The sequence below is a fragment of the Chelonoidis abingdonii genome, chromosome 2 (genome assembly GCF_003597395.2).
Source record: "Chelonoidis abingdonii isolate Lonesome George chromosome 2, CheloAbing_2.0, whole genome shotgun sequence".
Taxonomy (NCBI): Eukaryota; Metazoa; Chordata; order Testudines; family Testudinidae; genus Chelonoidis; species Chelonoidis abingdonii.
In genome coordinates this window covers 262,331,822-262,351,979 of record NC_133770.1, presented here as the reverse complement: position 1 = coordinate 262,351,979, position 20,158 = coordinate 262,331,822, and the positions used below count along the sequence as shown (strand labels likewise).

General features: G+C 37.2%; 1 protein-coding gene across 4 annotated transcripts in view; it reads right to left on the bottom strand.

Moving 5' to 3' along the window:
• VPS13B (vacuolar protein sorting 13 homolog B) overlaps nt 1–20,158 on the bottom strand; it is a 996,761-nt gene that overhangs the window by 330,630 nt on the left and 645,973 nt on the right. For all 4 annotated transcript variants that reach the window (XM_075063129.1, XM_075063127.1, XM_075063130.1 and 1 more), the window contains exon 30: nt 15,594–15,711. In XM_075063129.1, coding sequence (XP_074919230.1) covers nt 15,594–15,711 — 118 coding nt within the window. The remainder of the gene's footprint in view (nt 1–15,593; nt 15,712–20,158) is intronic.

The following is a 20,158-nucleotide window of genomic DNA, read 5'->3' as shown; positions in this document are numbered from 1 at the left end:
ACAAGAAGTTAGCCATCTTAACACCAGCCAAGGAGAATATACAGTAAGGATTGCAGAATAACTATTAAGACTCTCAGATCGGTGGCATGTCAGTTCACCCCCGGACTCTAACAGCGTCTTAGAGAGCTTAACACTATAGAGCTACAGCGAAAAGGAAGAAAAATGCTTCAGCACATATACCGGAAAAAACGAGATTACACTACAGTCAGACAAGAACCAAACCTTGGACTACATTCTGACCTTTTGCTCAACTAGCTATCAAACTTATACAACCTTTTGACAATATATCGATGAGCATGACAATGAAGATCAGAATAGAAGTAGAATAGGAGCCGTGGTGTACAGATCTGTCCTCTCTCTGTCCAATGAGACGAAATAAACGAACAAAAACACACAAACACACACCATAGACGTCTCTCGTCTCTAGCAAGATTTTGAGAACCTAAATCGCTTTTAGTGCTCCCCATTTGGCTCCCTCTCAATGGCTCAACTCTCGCTCAGTTCTCGAGGTTCATACAAATCTGAGTCTTTCGTAAACAACACTGGGTTTACCTAGTAGAGTAGAACTCATTTAATCACTATACTCTACACATAATCTGTTTGATCATTCTCGCTCCTTCATGCCCCTCGGATTGCCTGGAAGAATGAATTGGGCATGCAATTATTAATGTCGCCTTCGCATGCTTGAGTTGCGCACATAAAGGCTGCAACTTGCATGCGCATGTTTTTTCTGAACTGCTCAACCTGTGTCATGTATCTATCCTTTATCACGCAATGGCTATGTGGGTATAGTCTGCAGTCTAGCAACGTCGACGATGACGTTGCTGGCCTGTAAGCGCATGGAATCTAGCGTTACTGCTCAATCACAATAGTGTACTTCTGTGTGACTGACTTCCTTGAGGTAGCGGATGCCTACATGATGGCGAATCTGTCATTTTACATAATTGCTGCAATGTTTGCTGTTTGAGATCAGAGATAAAACACTATCGATGCTAGCTAGGCTTGCCAGAACTGTATGCATGATCGTGGGATTGCGACGAGTGCTCACTGGGATCTTAGCAACGTGAGAGCGTGCGTGGACGATACTTTAGCTATGAATAAAGGTACGCCATGGGCACCTCTATCCTCTCACACCCAGTAGGACATTGGACTACGAAAGCTGGTGATGCATTGAACGCTCGTGACGGACTGATTACACAAACGCTACATCGCGCAGCTGCTGAGATGCGCTCGACACGAAAACAGTCTCTTGTTTGACAGTCCTAGCATAGAATTTGCACCATCGAAAGAAGTGACAGATGTGGGTGGCAGGCTAAGCAGGCAGAGCACAAACAAAGTGGTGTGGAGAGGACAGGCAAGGATAGGGTAGAAGAGGTTGGGGAGGGAAGTGGCGCTAATGTTTGATTGACAAATAACTTAGAGTCATGAGCAGACTCAAGGCAGGTAGGACTGCGACAGGGGTCTAGTTGCTTTTTGGAACGCAACTCTGTGGGTTACGACGAGAGAGAGTTTCTTTCTATTGGAGCGAGAAGGAGGGCAACTACCCTAGAGTTCTTCATGGAGAGCAATAGGAGAACTCCTACATGCACGGCTGATCTACAGGGATGAGAAGTCGCGTTCAGAGAGGCTCAGAAGAGGCTGTAGCCCAGGAAAGCTTATGCTCAAATAAATTTGTTAGTCTCTAAGGTGCCACAAGTACTCCTGTTCTTTTTGCGGATACAGACTAACACAGCTGCTACTCTGAAACCTATGTATCTGTTGTAGAATTGTAGATATTAGCAGCAGACGTACTGACATATTTACATCTAAAAGGTAGATAGGATTTTCCAACATATTTAGAAGACATTTTCTGAAGTGAGTATCTAAGCAAACGTAGTCAGTGTGAAGGCTGACCTCAAAAGTTCTTTTTTACAGTAAAAAACAAAAAGGCAAAAAAATGTAAAGCAAAACTACAAGGGAAACATAGGGGGAAAGGGTTAATAAAATCATAAAAGCAGCAGGACTCACAGACCTTTTGAACACTGTAGTTGAGGTAGTTTTTGGCAGCAAGAGGCAACATATTCTTAGAAACCTACATCCTGCCACAGGAAGCCCCAGAATACACCATTGCTTTTGTGAATGCCAAATTTAAATACAAAGCCTTCACACTAAATCAGTTTAACACTATGATACAGTATGTATGAAAAGCCTGCCAAAGATGTTTTCAAATACCACATTTAAGTAAGTTGCAGTTGCACTTATTGCCAGATAAACCAATCCACACTTGCTAGAATATCCACTTGCATGACAACAGTGACCTTTAGGACTATGGATTAAATTTTCACGTGTCTAAACAGGATCTGTCAAACTCCCAAAATATAGAAATTGTGGTGGTTATAAAGACAGTTGGGTGTCCTGCATTTCTGTCAGAAGTAAAATAGCGCAGGGAGCAATCAATGACATATATATATATACAGAGAGAGAGAGAGAGACACACACACACACACACACACACACGAACACTTCAAAATTAATTCTGTCTGCTGTATTTATTTAAAGCAGACTTCTTTGAGCACAGTTGAATAAACATAAATCTATACAATTCCGATCAGTTGCATTTTGAACATGGTATAATCTCTGGATTTTTTTTAAAGTTTTTTTTTTTTTAAATGATGCATCTGTTTACATAACACTCCAGGTTTTAAATAATTAAGCTGAGAGGTCTGAACAATGTCTATGGAAAATAAAAATGTCTATAAGGATAGTCAAACCCATAGAAAAATTATAACAAAGCTACTTTTGAATTTATGCTGGATAATCATTATATACTTATATCTGATTACAATGGGAAACTGAAACGTTTTAGCTTTTCCTTTGAGCTGATTCTTCCCCCACACTTTTAAGCCCTAGGCTCTTTTTTTGGTATTTGAAAAATACGGCCAATAACAAATACATTTAAAAATAATAATAGCCTCGGGTTTAAGTAAATCTGGATATTATTGTCAACCAAGAACTGTCTTCTCTGTAGCCTGCAAGACTGTTTGCATCTGTACATATCTATTTTCCTGCAATGTTCTGTTCAATGCCACCTTCATAGTTGTAATACCTTTTGCCATTTAATCCAAGCTGCCATGCCACTGGAAGTCATGAGGACATCAGACTAAAGCAAACCAAATAGGCCCATAATGATGCTAGCTATTATCTCAGTATTTTTCCATCCTCTAACTGAGGCTGCCAGTAATTAATAAGAGTATCTCCCACTGTACTCTTAACAGAAAACCACTGACAACTGACAGCCCTACAGCTTTGAATGGTGGTCAAATAATAATAGTAATTTGTTCAAATTCCTTCTCTTGACTAAATCAGTATATGGCTGTCTATGCAAGTTGCTCAGTATAATCAAATTATATATGAACATAGAAGTAAATGTGATTATTTTCATTCAGCTGAATGTACATAAAACTGAAAATAGAAATGCCTACAAAAATGTTGTACATAGAACAGAACAATTTTAGCAAACTATTTTGTGAAAAAAAAAATCCAGCCATTCACAAATCACTTCAAGAACTGTGGCATAAATTTGTCATAGATAAAACCGTATGAGGGACATCAGAGAACCCACAAACATTTATGGAATGAACCACAAGCTGTATACAGAAGTTAACAAATGTCTCATTACAAATGGGGTATTGGTCTCCCAGGAACAGAAGCATAGTACTCATATTATATTCAACTTAAGATCCCGTTATAATTAAAAATACTACAAAAGAAAAAAACCTGCTTTAAATATTCTGTGAAATACTTTTCAGCAAACAAAACATTTGTTGAAACCAAATATGATGTGAATTATATTTACTCACAGTTAATATAAAAAGTGTAACAATAAGCTTTTAAAAACCTTTTCTGAATTATTTTAGAGTAAATTACTTACCACAATCAAGACCTTTGGATGTCAATTTAAACTATATATGACAGCAAAGTATCCTTTAAATGAGTGTTCAAGCACATATTTTTAAAATCAACTATAAGAAACCAGAGGACAGACAAACAGCGAAATATTTTATGGAAAGTAAACTATTCCCCCGACTGGGATTTATTAAATACAAGTAACTTCCATAATGGTTGCTCTATCTAAATCCTTAAAGTAAGCTATTTCCCCTAGTCCAACTAATGCAGCCCTCTGTTATCAAGTATTACAGTACTCTACAGTAATGTTCCAAAACCTGCAACTTACAATAGTGGTAGCAACAGTACAGAACTTAGCAAAGCCAAGACTTTGGAAGTCATGTGGCCCAGCAAATTCTCTCTTCTGGAGCAACCATCTGGGTTGGTGCTCTTCATGGAATTTGTCAGGGGAAGTGGCCCTTTAAGAAGATGCTAGTATCCTCCACACAAAGACAGCCCTTGCTGCCTCTGCTAGCACACCAAGTGACTGGGGGATGGCCTAGCCAACCTTCCCTGATGCCCCCTCCTTCTATTGCTAAAACTTTGGGGCATATCCCTGCAGTCCTCTTGCAGCAGCAGCTCACTCCTTTGCAGCCCCAGGAGCCACATGAAATCAGTAATTCCAGACTCTATGACTTGTATTGCGTGGTTGGAAGAATGGTTGTTCGGTCAGGGAGCTGGGAAAGGGCAATAAACTGAGCTAGGGGCTGAGGATGGGATTTTCAAAGGAGACTAAGAAAAGTTATGTGCCTTTCACACAACGCACAGTCAACCTGTGCAATTCTTTGCCAGAGGATGTTGTGAAGGCCAGACTATAACAGGGTTCGAAAAAGAACTAGGTAAGTTCATGGAGGATAGATCCATCAATGGCTATTAGCCAGGATGGGCAGGGATGGCATTCCTAGCCTTTGTTTGCCAGAAGCTGGGAATGGGCGACAGGGGATGGATTACCTATTCTATTCATTCCCTCTGAAGCACCTGGCATTGGCCACTGTTGAAAGACAGGATACTGGGCTAGACTGACCTTTGGTCTGATCCAATATGGCTGTTCTTATGAGAGAAGGCAGCAGTAAAGGCAACCTGGGAGCTCTGTGGCCCAGTATCCTCCCTGGACTCATGTGGAACAGGACTCTTCCACCAGTGGCCTGGGAGCCTACATCCGCCCAACCACCACCAGACATCACTCAAGTGGGCAGAGGACTGACTTTCAATGGGAGTTGAAAATCTACTCAGGAGCCCCTCTGATATCTGCAGTGACTCTCCTAAATGGCATGTTGAACCAGGAACTAAGGCGTGAATATATGGCATGGAACACACAATCTATTTTGAAAGGGGAGGTAGGGCTTGCCTCAGACTTAAGGTTTACAAATAGTTTGATGCACCTGGCTGCTGGGAAGGAGGCATTGCTCCTGCTAGGGCGAGAAAGAGAAAAACAGGAATAAATCTGTTGCCTCAGTAAAGTACACTAGGACAAGTAAATTTATTTGTATTTATTGTTCTAAGAGTTAATATATATCAAGGCAAAAGTTTAAAATACTAAGTATTTCAGTATATAAAATGATAATGTCAGAACATGAAAATTTTAAACAAATTAAAACTAATCAAATGATTCTTTGATTTTATTTTAATTGGCTTCCCTATAATTGGCTTGACTATAACAAAACTGCAGTTTTTTGGTCAGGAAATAGAAAAAAATTAATTATGTTAAACTACATCTCAGACACTGCACACAGAAAACAAATCCTGTTTTGCCCTCCCACTGCAGCAACTTAAACACATTATTGATTTCAAAACTGAAGCGCTATGAAATGTATGTATCAAGTTTTATATATGCTGTATATCAAATACAAAATAACTGTGTTAAAATAGTATTATAAGAATAAATAAAAATCATAAAAGGAAGGAAACTCTAAAGTCAGCCTGCTGATTTTGTGCAGGCTTTAGAGAACGCATGCTAGGTAAGAACACCAGCAGTTGTGAGACCTTTTTATAGAGTATAATATAAATTGCAGTACAAAAGCACTATACAAAAAGGCAATTATCTTACAGAAACCTTCATTTGCAATTGCTGTGCTTTTGGTGATTTATGTCTGACTTTTAATATTACAAACTGCCAATCAAATGGTGGTAAACTTTACTTACCAATAACAGAAATGAGAGTTAGACTTTATTTATGCCATTTTACTATAAATTACACAAGAGTATTTTTCAATTATGCTAATGACACCAAAGTTGTCTGAATTGTTGTATCAACAAACTCATCAGTAATTTGCTTTCATTTCAAAAGGCAATGTTTCATTCAATGGAAAATTTAATTCTGAAGAATTCAAATAACTATTTTTTCAGCAACTAAATCTTGAAATAATAGGTCACCTCAGTAGCCTACAAGGTTTAGAGGAGCAAATTTTAGTCACCTTTAACAATTGCTTCCTTGAATAGCTGGTCCTAAACCATGCAAGTTGAGAGACTGCTCCTGATTTATTCCTAAACAACCCACAAGTGTTAGTTCAGGAAGCTACATCTGGGCCACCAAATACTCATGACACAATATAATTATATTCAAAATCTGTATGGGAGAGTTCATACCACATATTAGCACCGTTACATTAAACATCAGGGTTGAGAGCTTCATCTTGCTCCACTCCCTTTATGACAAGTAAAATGGCCAGAGTGGCATAAAAGGCCTCTAAAATCCCCATATCTATCCAGGGAAGGATTCCCCCAGAGAAAGAAATGTAGAAGAAAGCCATCAGGCTGATCTTGGAGTACCCTCTTACAAACCCCGGCTGGAGGGCAGGGCTGAGAGTGGGAGGGGCTGTGTTGGGAGTGGGACACAGAACACAATGATGTAGAGATTCCAGACGCAGTCTTGGTGTTTGCTGGCATAGCCCAGGATTAGAAGGATGAAATGGTGGCTTAATGCAATCGTAGCCTCCATCCCCTGGAGTTGAGAGTTCTGTGCAACACTTCTTAGAAGCACAGCACAAAATCTCACCCTACAAGATTTGGAATTTTATTAAAATCCTCGGATTCAGCACCAAGGCTACTTAAACATACAGTTACAAAAGGCATAAACGACCTTAAACAAAAAGGATGGTAGAAAGGAAACAGGGGCGGCTCTAGGCATTTTGCCGCCCAAAGCATGGCAGGCAGGTTGCCTTTGGCGGGATGCCGGCGGAGGGTCCGCTGGTCCCGCGGCTTTGGCAGACCTCCTTCACGGCGACCAGCAGAGCGCCCCCAGGGGCTTGCTGCCCCAAGCACATGCTTGGCGTGCTGGCGCCTGGAGCCGCCCATGAAAGGAAAAGAAAAAAGAAAAGATACAAGAGGTTATCTGAGCTGCACAGGTATCAGAAAACAGAAATCCTGACCAAGTGAAGCCAACAGACAGGAACAAACTATGGCAGATAACATCTAACATGGAAACTAGGAGAATTTAAAAAAAGCAATTTGAAGTCCAAAGACAATAAAGCAATAATAAATTATTGAAGTTTTTTTTCTTTTCTCTCTCTCTTTTTTTTTTTTTTAGGGTAAGGTTATTTTAAACTTCTTCAATTGTTTTATAAAAAACATTCTTAGGTGGAGAGTTACTAGGGGAGCTGAGCAAACACTTTGTAACAAATAACATAAATTGACAAATGTAACCTTTTCTCTGTTTGGAGACTGTTGATTAATTGAAAACTATTTGAAAGAAAGTCACAACTTTTGTTTAATATAGCTTCCTTGTGAGCAACATTGATTAGCAACCACTGGATATATAAGTCACATAATAATGTTTTTGTTCCCGGATTGGAATACTCACATGAAGCAAATATAAAATTAACTATCCATGAATATTTGCAAGTGAAAATTTAAAATTCACACTCAGCAAGTATTTGCAAATAAAATTCAATCCACTAAAAGAAAAATGATTTGTGGAGAAGGTACTCACAGTTTTGAAGCAAGTGTTTGGGGTCGAGTAGGAGATAGTAATACTTCCATCATTTTCTCCTTCTGAATTTTTTTTTTATTTCTACCAGTCACAAAGTGATAAGGAGAGATTTATTCTATTATATTTAGTTCAATTAAACAAATGGTATTGCATTCGCCAATCAACTTCATAATTAAAAAAGCAAAGTCCAAAATAAAAGTGAAATATACAGTTTAAGTTTAGTGAAATTCATTCTGTGGGTCTGGATAGCTTTTGGTATTGGAAACGAATAAGCTAGATATCTGAAATAAAATGAGCAGTGTTTAGCTTTAATTTTACAATTAATTTCCACTGATGTTTTCAAAAGAATAACTCTTGCAATGATCTCAGAAGTGCCAGTGGTAATTAGGAATGGAGTTTCCATGTAACGCTATCAAAATACTTGAATGTTTTACTGGTACAATGGCTGACACAGACATCTTGAACCACTGTAATTAGTACGGAAAATGAAGAGATACTATAAGACTCTAAAAGAGCAGGGCAACTTTTCTATCCATAATAGCTGTAAAAGGAAATAATCATGAACCTTTATAGAAAATAAGAACAAGAAGGATTTTCATAAAAGTTATTAATAAACAAGCATAAATTCAAGTGGTATAACAGGGTGGAATGACTGAAATTAAGACAATTTAAATAACTGATTTGATTTAATTATCTTAAAAATCAATTAGAACTTGTGCTTTGCACAACAATTAGAACTTGTGCTACTGCAACTGTGAATTAAAATTTTATAGTGAAATTTCTTTAAAATATTTTTAAGAGAAAAATTACTGAGTAAAAATCTGAAATTCTACTAACAAAGGAAGCTAATTAAAGAGTACAAAACATCCACTTTAGCAATTTACAACTATAAAATGGGAAGAAAATGAAGAACAAATCTCTCTCTCTCTCATGTTTTAATTGCTTGTAAGCTATAAATCAAATATTTCCCTACAAATAATTAAAAAAAATATGTAATAAGATTAGTTTTTGTACCTATCTTTTACCTTTATGTTTCTTTAAAAAACACTAACCTAACCTCTGCAGTAGAGAGCTAAACAAAATGACATAACTAGAAAACTTCATTTTCCTACTAGAGGTAGGATCTGGGAATTTTTACTGACTTGATACTGTTTCCACCAAGAATCCTTTTTGTATATACTTTTAAATGATTGCATTTCAATGTTCATCCAGCAGCAGTGTAACAGTTTGTTTCTTTATCCTTCTTTAGAGGTTGGCAAATTCTTTGTTCACTTACAAAAAATTTTCATTTAAATATTCCAAACTTTAGACCTCAATGGAAAATAAGGTGAAGTTTTTTATAAAATAATCAACCACTAAAGCAAGAACTATGTGTCTCAATTGCATTCCCTAAGTTACATTTAGATATTTGATACCAAACTTTTAAATCAGAAAGATGATTTCTTCTGTGTTAATTGGTCTTACAAAAAACTGAAAAATAAAAGGCTACAAGGGTTCACTATTGCTCATATTGTGGTCAGAAGAAAGAGTGTTCTGCAAATTCCTAATCAACAGGTATGATTTTATGATATAAATGTAGTCCATAGTAGTATCAAAACTGAGCCAGATAATACAGTTGACGACTACATGCTTAGAAATTTGGGTGCTTGTTGGAAAACATTAGAAATGCATTTCATTTTCCAAACCACATTTGAAAGAGAGAACAGATTTCCAGCCAGCTTTTTTGGCAATGTATTTACTTTCTGTCAGAAACCCATCTATCATTCTTTCCCTCATTACTCCAGCACTATCAGCGCAAACACATGAAATTTAAATACCATATGCTAATTTAAAAAAGAAATGCTATGAACAAGAAGCTTGATCTTGAAAATGATGGGGTATTCCCTGTTGACCAACTATGTGCCTAATGATCCCCTAGATGTGCTGAGTGCACTAACCTTCCAGTTACTTCATAGTGTCACAGGAAATCTTTGGCACCTTAAATGTCAGGCCTTTTCACAGTTGCTTTTAGAGTATGTACCCTCCATGCTCCTGGTCACTATTTCTTTTCTAGACTTGACAAGTCATTTAATGGAGCAATATCACATATTTACATGCGCACCACATTGTTTGAATCTACTCATTCTAGAACTGGGTCACAGTTTCTTAAATTGTAAGGTCTTTGTATGTGTTTGTGCAGCATCTAGCACTGTTCTGATTCAGAACTAGAATATGCCCTGATCCCATGTGATCATGCGAAAACACCAAGTCCCGCTCCCCAGTACACCTACCTGGAACTTGGGACCAGGTGCTGGGGGAAGCAGGGCACTGCGTATCTGATATTTCTCTACCATAAACAGATGGACAGACGTAGGATATGGAGGAGAGGGAGTAGACAGAGCTATGGTTCCCCTCCCCCTATATGCCAGCAGATAAACTGACATGGTATGGTGCATATTGTAAAGAAGTTCAGTTATGACAATATTATAATTAATAATAATAAAAAATAATGGGAGATTCTCAGTTTCTGCTCTCTTTTATGCTGGGTTTCAACTGGTGAAAGTTATCTGTGTTGTGCTAGGTGTTGTACATAAACACAGGAAAACTGAATCCCCTGGCCCCAAGAACTTATAATCTAAAAAGATGAAAAACAGAAAATGAATGTAATGGGGCAGAAAATTGGTGAAGGTACTAATAGGCACATATCTTGTTATTTCTATTTATTTAAAACATTTTTAACATAACATAAAATATATGTATTGTTCATGGGGGAGAGGTGGGGACTGGAGAAATGGCAGGAGGAGAGAAGGTAGGTAAATTGGAAGAAGGGAGTGAGGAAAATTCCTGCTGCCCTGAGAGCTGGTTTCATCCTAAGAACTCCTGCCCTGCTTCCCCTAGCCTATTTGGCAGAGGAGGGCGATCCTCTAGCACTGGTGCTCTTGGTTGGACTCAGAGTGGAAAGTCCCAATAAGAAAGGCTTTCTCAATAAATCAGTCTCCACATGACAAGTAATTGTGAAGTAGATCTAAAGCTTTTTGTAGTAGTCATAATCACCACCCACAATTTTGTATTTAATAAATTCCAACATAAAGTATTAAGTACTAATATTTTGGAATACATCCTAAGCCACCACAGAGTCTGAGTAACAAGATCATGTCAGTGTTGTTAATTCCAAGAATTCACGAATCATAAGTCGGACCCCAGTAAATGATGTGGTCTTTAAAAAATAAATAAATCACATTTTTTTCAACAGTCTTTGGATTCCTTTCATCTTCAGGGGAAAATCTCCCATTCTAAACTGTGTTATCAGACAGGTCAAAATTCAGTCTTTAATATATGCACAAAAATGTGGCCTTCCTGTTCACTGATTAGAGGGATCTCCACTTACCCTGTCCTACTCCCTAAAGGTGTAGGGAGCTGCCAATCTCTCTCTGTTTATCTTTCTCCATATATGGGATAGGGAGTAGTTGCACTCACATTCTCACTCCCAGTCCTCTCACACTGAACTCATCGACTCATAGACTTTAAGGTCAGAAGGGACCAAAATGATCATCTAGTCTGACCTCCTGCACAAAGCAGGCGACAGAATCCTACCCACCCACTTCTACAACAAACTCCTAACCTATGTCTGAGTTATTGAAGTCTTCAAATTGTGGTTTGAAGACCTCAAGCTGCAGAGAATCCACCAGCAAGTGACCCATCCCCAACTTATTGCCTACATACATTCTCCCTCATTTCTTCTGACATCTATAAAGGTTATGCCATGCTGTCCAGCTTAGAGCACCCTGTAGCTTCAGTCCCATTGACAGGAATGGTAGATGGTGGCCATTTTCTTAAAGGGCAAAACTTTATGCGCTGGAATGAAGATACCAGAAATTCATCAGAAATCTTAAAAAACAAAAAAACAAACAAAAAAAAACCCCATCCTTCCCCCTCCCCCCCCACATACATCTCAGAGGAAGGGACAGGCATTGCCCCTTATAAGAGGCAGCAAAATGGTATAATAATGCTTATTTTAACCAAGTCGTCTTTTTGGTGTTATAGTACATTTATCTTATTTGTTGTATCTCACTAATTGGTTTAAAAGAAATTAAACCCCACATTTATGCAATTTAAATATTTTAAAATGGTAAAATAAAAATAGAGTCATTTTGTTAATTATCTTCCTTGCTAAATGCCAATATTCACGTGGGGAAATGTTTCCATCCAAACTTTCAGGGTGAGCTGCTTCTCCATGATCCCTTTTTGAATTTAGTTTTCTCTCCAAGTTAAACAAGAAAGCTGTTTTCCAATATGGAGAGTTTCTAAATGTGAGGAAAAAATTCTTCTTCATGAGGAACACTACAAAAAATGACACTAATTCCATGTGGTTACAGCACAGACCTAAACAGAAGACTGTTTAAACCAAAGTGAGACCACAAATTAAAAGGCTGGGTGTCCCCACTCCCATAACACTGTAAAGACAGCAATTCAGACAATGATTTATTTTCTGACATTCTATTAAAAACAGTAGTAATAAATAGAAGCAGGGGGAAGGATGGAAAGAGGGGGGAAGAAGCCATGTTGGGATTATTACAGTACTGCAGCAGATAAATCTCCAGTAATCAACAGACTTTTTATATTTTTATATGTTCTATAATGGACAGTACATTTCATATGTTGCAAATGATATTTATGAGCCATTTTTAAACAAAATGTGTGTGTCAAGTTTTATGGGCTTGTTGTTTTCATTTGCTTTTTGACAAACCCTGACTAGCATTTGGATTCCCCAGTCCCACACAGTTGTCATCTAACACTATCCCCGACTGGCTTTGGACCTTCCAGATAGTGAGAATCCTGGTCAAGTAATGAAATCTAGTCTCTGGGCAGCAGAGTGTTGAAGCTGAGCTAACATAATCATAAATGCCTTACTTTTATTCTTTTCTAGCTTCCACTCATGCCCTACTTATACAAAGTCTTTGTATTATTCTCCTTTCCAACAAGAGTTTTGAAAGGAGCTCCCTTCTGAATTCTATTGGTCTAGCAGCTGCTACTGTTGAACAAAGAAGACTGAGTATATCCTCGCCACAATGCTCCCAAATCTGTGTCATGCAAGGGAACACAGACTGAACCCTGGATTTGAATCCTGAACTCCCAATTAGAAGTGTAGAAAATTTACCATTGTGCCACAAAGCTGGCACCCTAGAACTTGATGCTAAAAATTACTTTACTTATTTTGATAGAGTGAAATTTGCTATGGCATGCCTCAACAGTTCAAAACATTCTTTTTTTAAAAAAGTAGGACTGCAACCTCATATGCTATAATTTTGCCAAGTGTCCTTAAGAACATAAGAAAAGCCATACTGGGTCAGACCAAAGGTCCATCTAGCCCAGTATCCTGTCTTCCGACAGTGGCCAATGCCAGGTGCCCCAGAGGGAATGAACAGAACAGGTAATCACTGAGTGATTCATCCCCTGTTGCCCATGGTTTCCTTCATGAAAACTGTGTCCCAATTTTTTTTTAAAAATTGTTGTCAATAATATAATTGCATAGTTAAGAGCGAAAAGATATGCCTTTCACCTATGGTGTGAAATAAGATGGTGAGTGAATGAAGCAGATACGGGAAAACTGCTGGAGACTGTAGATGTTGCTGAGGAGAACATTACTGCACTGAGGAGTGTGATGCTGTGTATAGGGTCAATGATTTGATCCGTGACAGACAGTGATCCAACACTTCTTTTCATCCTACCCAATTTTACCTCAAATTCCCTTAGTCTGTTGTGTTGTATATGGGGTTTTTAATGACTTCCTTGTTAGAAAAAAGATATTTAAAAAAAAGTATCTAAAAACTTAGCAGCACAAAACAAAAGACAACATTCTGGGCTGTAGAACTGAGAGAACCAAATATATGTTGCCAAAAGCTAGTCTAGTGCAGTGGTTTTCAACCTGTGGTCTGCAAACCTCTGGGGGTCTGCTATATCTAGACTATATCTAAGGGGTACGTGAAAGGTTCCCGTTAACAAAGAGAGTGGTTTTCAACCTGTAGTCCATGGACTCTGGAGTGGGGAGGGATAGCTCAGTGGCTTGAGCACTGTTCTGTTAAATCCAGGGTTGTGAGTTCAATCCTGGAGGGGGCCACTTAGGGATCTGGGGCAAAAATCAGTACTTGGTCCTGCTAGTGAAGGCAGGGGGCTGGACTCAATAACTTTTCAAGGTCCCTTCCAGTTCTAGGAGATAGGTATATCTCAAATTATTATTATTTTTTTTAATTATTAAGAGCACTGGATCAGATTCTCAGCTAGTCTAAATTGGTGTATCTCCACTGACTTCAATGGAGTTATGCCAATTTACGCTAGCTGAAAATCTGTCTCATTTAGTCTCTAATGTCTATTCAGGGAGTGCCACATACCCCCTGTAACAGACAGCACTGGAGATTACATTATTGAAACTAGATCTTGCAAGTTCAAATTTATGCTAGAAGAACGTTTTAAAATAGTTTTTAGATTCCAGATAGGAACAGAGGAAGAGAAGGACAGTAGGAAGTAGATTTGATTTTGTTCCTCACAAAGCAGAAACGAATTTAGTGGGGGGAGGGGGAAAAGAATTGTGAGAGCGGAGGAACCACAGAGACAGAAGTCAGTACACTTGTGAGCAGAGTGGGAACTGGTTCAGACCTCCTCATCGAAAGCAGTCACTGGCAACAGGACACAAAGAACTTTCACAGAAGGGATCCTAACGTGATAATAGTCACAGCCCATTTAATATAAGGAATAAGCTACTAGTGACAAACATATGAGCAAATACAATAATTCAAATATTTTCAAATGGAAATTTGACAAGTATTTGGAGGAAAAAAGACTTTGCCTTATAACTTCTAGATGAACAGAAGAGACAAGGAGCTGGAGAAATGTCATGGTCTCCTGCCATCCTAAAAATTCCTACACTTGACAAAGTAAAATTGCTGTCATTTTCTAGGCAGTAAATGTTTTACTGCTGGGAAAGGATTTTGATGTTTGTAACTTCTATTGAAGTGCAGATGAAGTACTTTTCAAACAAAAATATTGTCACATCTGAGAAACAGACCAACAAGAGCTATAAGACACTTGTTCATCTGTGTTTCTGTGACTTTTCTCACTTGGTATTATTTGCAACCATACTTTCATGTCTGGCATCAGAGCCAACTCTACTAAATATCATACATTATTTTTTATCATGTTGATTACATATGTTTGCCAGTTTTGCTGCCTACATATGATTAGTGAGGTTTGCACATACTCAATGACACAATCCAGAGCATGATATTTTTGCAGAAAATGTGCTTACTGTGAAATGTCTCTTTAGAAGTTTGCTCTCCTTTACAGCTTTGATCCACATGCCATCAACAGTCCTGCATTTTGAATGTGTGTTTACCATTTACATTCTGAGTATCTATCACTTTCACGCTACACTGCTACTAAGAGCTACGCTAGTCACAAACAGTCCCTTTTCTTCTTAGGTGATCTGAGTTTTTGCTACATAAAACCAAGTCTCTTAAAATGCTTTCATCTGTGATCTTTACTTTCATAATGACTTGACATTTAAATTCTGTTATGCATCAACACATCACAGAAATACTTGATATATCTGAATAGATTTGAAAGCCTGCAAGTGAAGAAAATAAAGAAAACCTGGTTTTGAATATCAAAAGTATTTTAACAGGCTGCATGGCTCAAGTTTTATTGACCAATTAACTTCCCCTACAAATGAAATATTTGTGAGTTTAGATATAAGAAAAATACTTACTGGTAAATATCTTTTCTGAGTACAGCTCTGCTAAGAGGGTTGTCAGCCTGGGGAGCCATAGAGACGGAGCCAATCTTGATAATCAAAGTGTCTTCTTTTATTGTCTGATTAGCTTCAGCTAAGGTGAGAGAAAACATGCATCTCTTTTATAAGTGAGTGTGTGCACAGAGGTACATGGCAGACATATATAAAAATTGTTTATAAAGAATCTCTGAATCAGACTATGTATTAAGGATTCAATCTAGCAAAAAATTATGCACAAGAGTTACTACTTGCGCAAATAACTCCATTGAAGTCAATCGCACTACTATGATGATATACAACAGAGAAGGTTGTTACTTGGTGCCCAGTTTCCCCATCAAGTTCTGTCTTGCACTTAAATCAATCTATGACCTCTTGCTCTACCTTGAGCTATCTTATTTTAAAAATATCTTTTCAAAAGGATATTGATTTCAACAGATTTTCATATTCTACAGCTGCTTACTCATGAACACCCTACTTAAGTATATGCATATCTAAAATGTTAAAATATTACTCAGCCTTATGTTGTGGGCCCCTTTGGAAGGTATGACTCAAAAAATGCAAGATTTTACAATCTCACCATACAATAGCAGATCTTTCAACAGTTATCCCTGGAGTACACCTTACTGATTGCAACATGATAAACACAAAGATTGCAACATGATAAACACGAAGATAGCAAGACTGGGCTCAGCACAGTATACAATACCCTACGCACTGTGAAAAAATAAAAAGATGTGATATGTATCTGTGAAGAAGGGTCTCTTTGGTGACGTTCTCAACTGCTATAATGAAAAACCTCTGCTTTTTACTGTGTCTAAATTAGGTTTTATATTTTATCCAGATGAAGAAAAGGTTTACTTTAAATGAATACTGTATTAGATATAAAACCAGTGCTCTTTTGAGAAAAAAATTAGATTCTGTTGCTCATAGTACACTGAAATTTCATGGCTCTCTTGCATCATCACTAAAAAAAAAAATTGTGTTCTATTTCAACAGCTACAAAGACTCGGATTAGGTATTTTGCAGCACTCCCACTTTGAAGGATTTTATGGCAATTGAGAAGCTGCCAGTAATATCTTAAGTATATGACTGAGCATGCTCATAGAGTTTCTCACTCCATCTTCAGTATTATACATACTACATACATTACACATATCAATCCATTTAATATGTAAGTACTTAAACCCAACTCATTTTACCATCTGTGGCCACCCAGTAAAATACTTCAGATATCTTGTTCTGAAACTAAATGTTCAGCCACAGAAGAGAGCTGAAGTATTCTACTAAATAATGCATTGTTGGTTGTGGAAAAAACTAGTCAGACCTCAGCTTTTTTTTTTTTGAATGGCTTCTACAGACCAATTCATTTCTTGGTGAATCAGACAGCCATATTCTGAGGCCATGCTCTGTAGTCTGGACATATAATTTTTGTGAATGGATCTCAGGGATCACAGAATTCTGGGTAATACAGAAAAAACGACATAATGCAAGATTCAGCAAAGTAAACCAACGAGTGATAGCACAAATGATTTGATTGAAGGAAACCTGTCTACCCAAAAATCAGAGCCCAGATCCTTCAGTCCTTAATCTGACTAAAATGATACTTATTTGTTTTGGTGGCAGGCACTGAAGGGGGAATTTTTAAATGCCCATGAAAAACTTTTTGTCACAATAATTTTTAACCAAAACCAAACAGTTTTTTTTTTAACAAAGTCTAAATATTAGATTTAAAACTACCTCCTGCAGTTGTTAAATTAACATAATGGGCTTTAAAATGTCTGTGAGGGAAGAGGGAAGTATATTAAGTGTGTTTTAAATATTATTTTAAAGGCTTTGGGTAGCAGATCCCCATGCTAAGTATTGCATTTTCTCCCTTTCTCACTCAAATCCTTTTTATGCTAAGGGTTTTAGAATACTGAACAAAAGTGGTTCTGTGTCTCTTGTTTCCAGTATTTGTCACTCTGATCATTTATTACGGGGCAATAAATAGAACCCTATTCATTAGTCTCAATATTACTTGGGTCACCACCTCACTTACGCTGTAAAACATGACATTATTTGTGAGCAAGAGTGGCAAAAAAAGGTAGCACCTGAGAAAGGTCTCCTGTCTTCTTCTTCTTCTTTTTTTTTTTTTTAAAAAAAAACAAGGGTTTGGATTTTGGTAAAAGAAACAAAAGTATGTAAATATATTCAATACTATTAGTACATCCAACACTCGCAGCTTACCTACCACAAAATGTACCAAAGAGTAATTCAATGTCACATGGTTTAACAAATGAACTCTTTAACATATATAGAAAGTACCATGCTAATCAATATTTTGATGCTTCTGTGTTGGGGGCAGAGGTGATTTATGCCCTGATTTACTGATGGAGAATATACCTCTTGACTCATATTCTGCCACACATACTCTTCTCAACTTTTCAGAGGAAATCTTCTATAGGGAAACTATAATGAATAAAATCATGGTTGCCTGCTTATGTATTTCTAAAGCTCTGAGTAAGAATGTATATATTACACATAATGAATGCACGCAGGGACAAATTTATTATAGCTATATATGTCATAAGGCCCCTCACACTCACTTTTGTTTTCATCTACCCCTAGTGCTGCACACCTGCGGCTTACTGGCAAAGCACTCACTTGACTAATACATGGGAAAGCTAATCTTGTACTTCTGTATCCTTCATATGAGGTTCTTTAAAATAATTAGTTTCATTCTTTACATGGGCTGTTAGAGGCATTAAACTATATTTCATGAGTACATAAAAACTCATTTTACTCTTTTATTAAATTAGATGACTAAAAATATACTGCAAAAGTAGAAAACAGAAGTTACAGTACATAAAGTAAGGCATCATACTGCAATTGTTATATTTTAGGATTCTTTAAACAGATATTTTAGAAGTAATTCTTAAATGTTCACGTAATCCAACTGTTACACAGCCTCAAGAGCTAAATTCTTTGTTTAGCACAGTGCTTGCACTTGGTGAAGCTTTTTTGGCATTTTATGTAGAAAAAAAAAAAGATTTAACCCTCAAGAATAATGGCACAATTAAATATAACTTGTTTATATAATTTATGTAAGCTTCAGAATGCAGAGACATACACATGTGCATTAACTTCATTAATGTAAGTAGTCCTATTGAATTCAGTGGGACTACTATGAGTGTTAAGCTGTGCCATGTTTTCAGGATCAGGGCCCTAGACAGTAAGTATTTATAATACAGTATATAACATCAACATTCATTTTTGTAACACCTTTAAGTTTTCTGGCATTAAAGAGACTGTCTTGTACAACATTTATTTCAGTGTAATGATGTCCTTAGATATAGAGGAGTGAGAAAAAAATTATGATCAACATGAAAAGTGCAATGTTATAGCATATCATCTTGGGGATCACCAAGTCCAGCATGAGACTTGCTAGAAAACACCTCTGATCTGGTTGTGCTATTGAAATACTATCAAAGAAACATATGACACTTGGAATATTTTGTGCTGAAGAAAAGAAAAGTTACACTGAATTTTTAAAAAGGAAATAGGCATCAGTGGTTACCACAGGCCTGTGACTAATAGATGTCCTAGCTGATGGCAAAGGAAAGATCAAATATATTTTAATAGTTAACTTATGAAACATTTAGAGAAAATGTGCCCAATATAGTGCCATGTAGCATATTAATTTGTCATATTGAAATAGCAACTTTTTTTGGTATACTGTAATTACCTGAAACTAATATATGAACACCTCTTGCAGATGGATTATATAGTACAGAGGCCTTCAAAAGCAGTTAAAATCCTAATATTTAAAGGGCCACTGTTAATTTAAAAATAACAGCTGGTCATATTCAAGCCTTGGCCTTTGTTACAGTCTCTAGACTTCATGGGCAAGGAGACCTCAATGTCTTCTTTCAGAAGTACCTGAGTTTAGAAAGGGTTGGGGTGAAAGAGGAGATGGAAGAGATCTAGCACTGACCTTCACATTTTCATGAAACTCCAGAACTTCTAGTTTTTGGGGTTAGTTTGTTCTGTTTTTATTTCAATAAAGTTTTAACTTTTTTGGTCATTCTTTATACGTGCATGTGTGTTTACCACCTTCATTCAAGCTTACCCACAGCAGTTCTGCTATTTGTAATTGCTTAAAAACATGGTTAGCATAGGGTCAGTCTTTCTTTCTCTAAGCCAGCCAGAGCATTTTCTATAAATGTAATTTTAATGAAGTGCAAAGCTACAGATGTTGCAAAAACATATTCTTTAAAAAATTTCCTTGACAGCATGCCTCAGACTCCCTTCCCAGAAGAACAATAACTCTTCCTTGCCAACAAAGCCATTCTAATTTTATCTGACTGTATTTCTGCCATTCCCAGTTGGAAAATTGTAGAGGATGTTGGCAAAAAAATAATCCAACTAAACTCTCTCTGTCTGCACCTCTTGTTGTTAGGTTATGTGAAAATTTAAACTCTACCCTCATGGGTTTAGACTGTGTATTATTGCAGATAATAGTAACAAACCATACCTACATGACTTATGTAAACATAGCATTA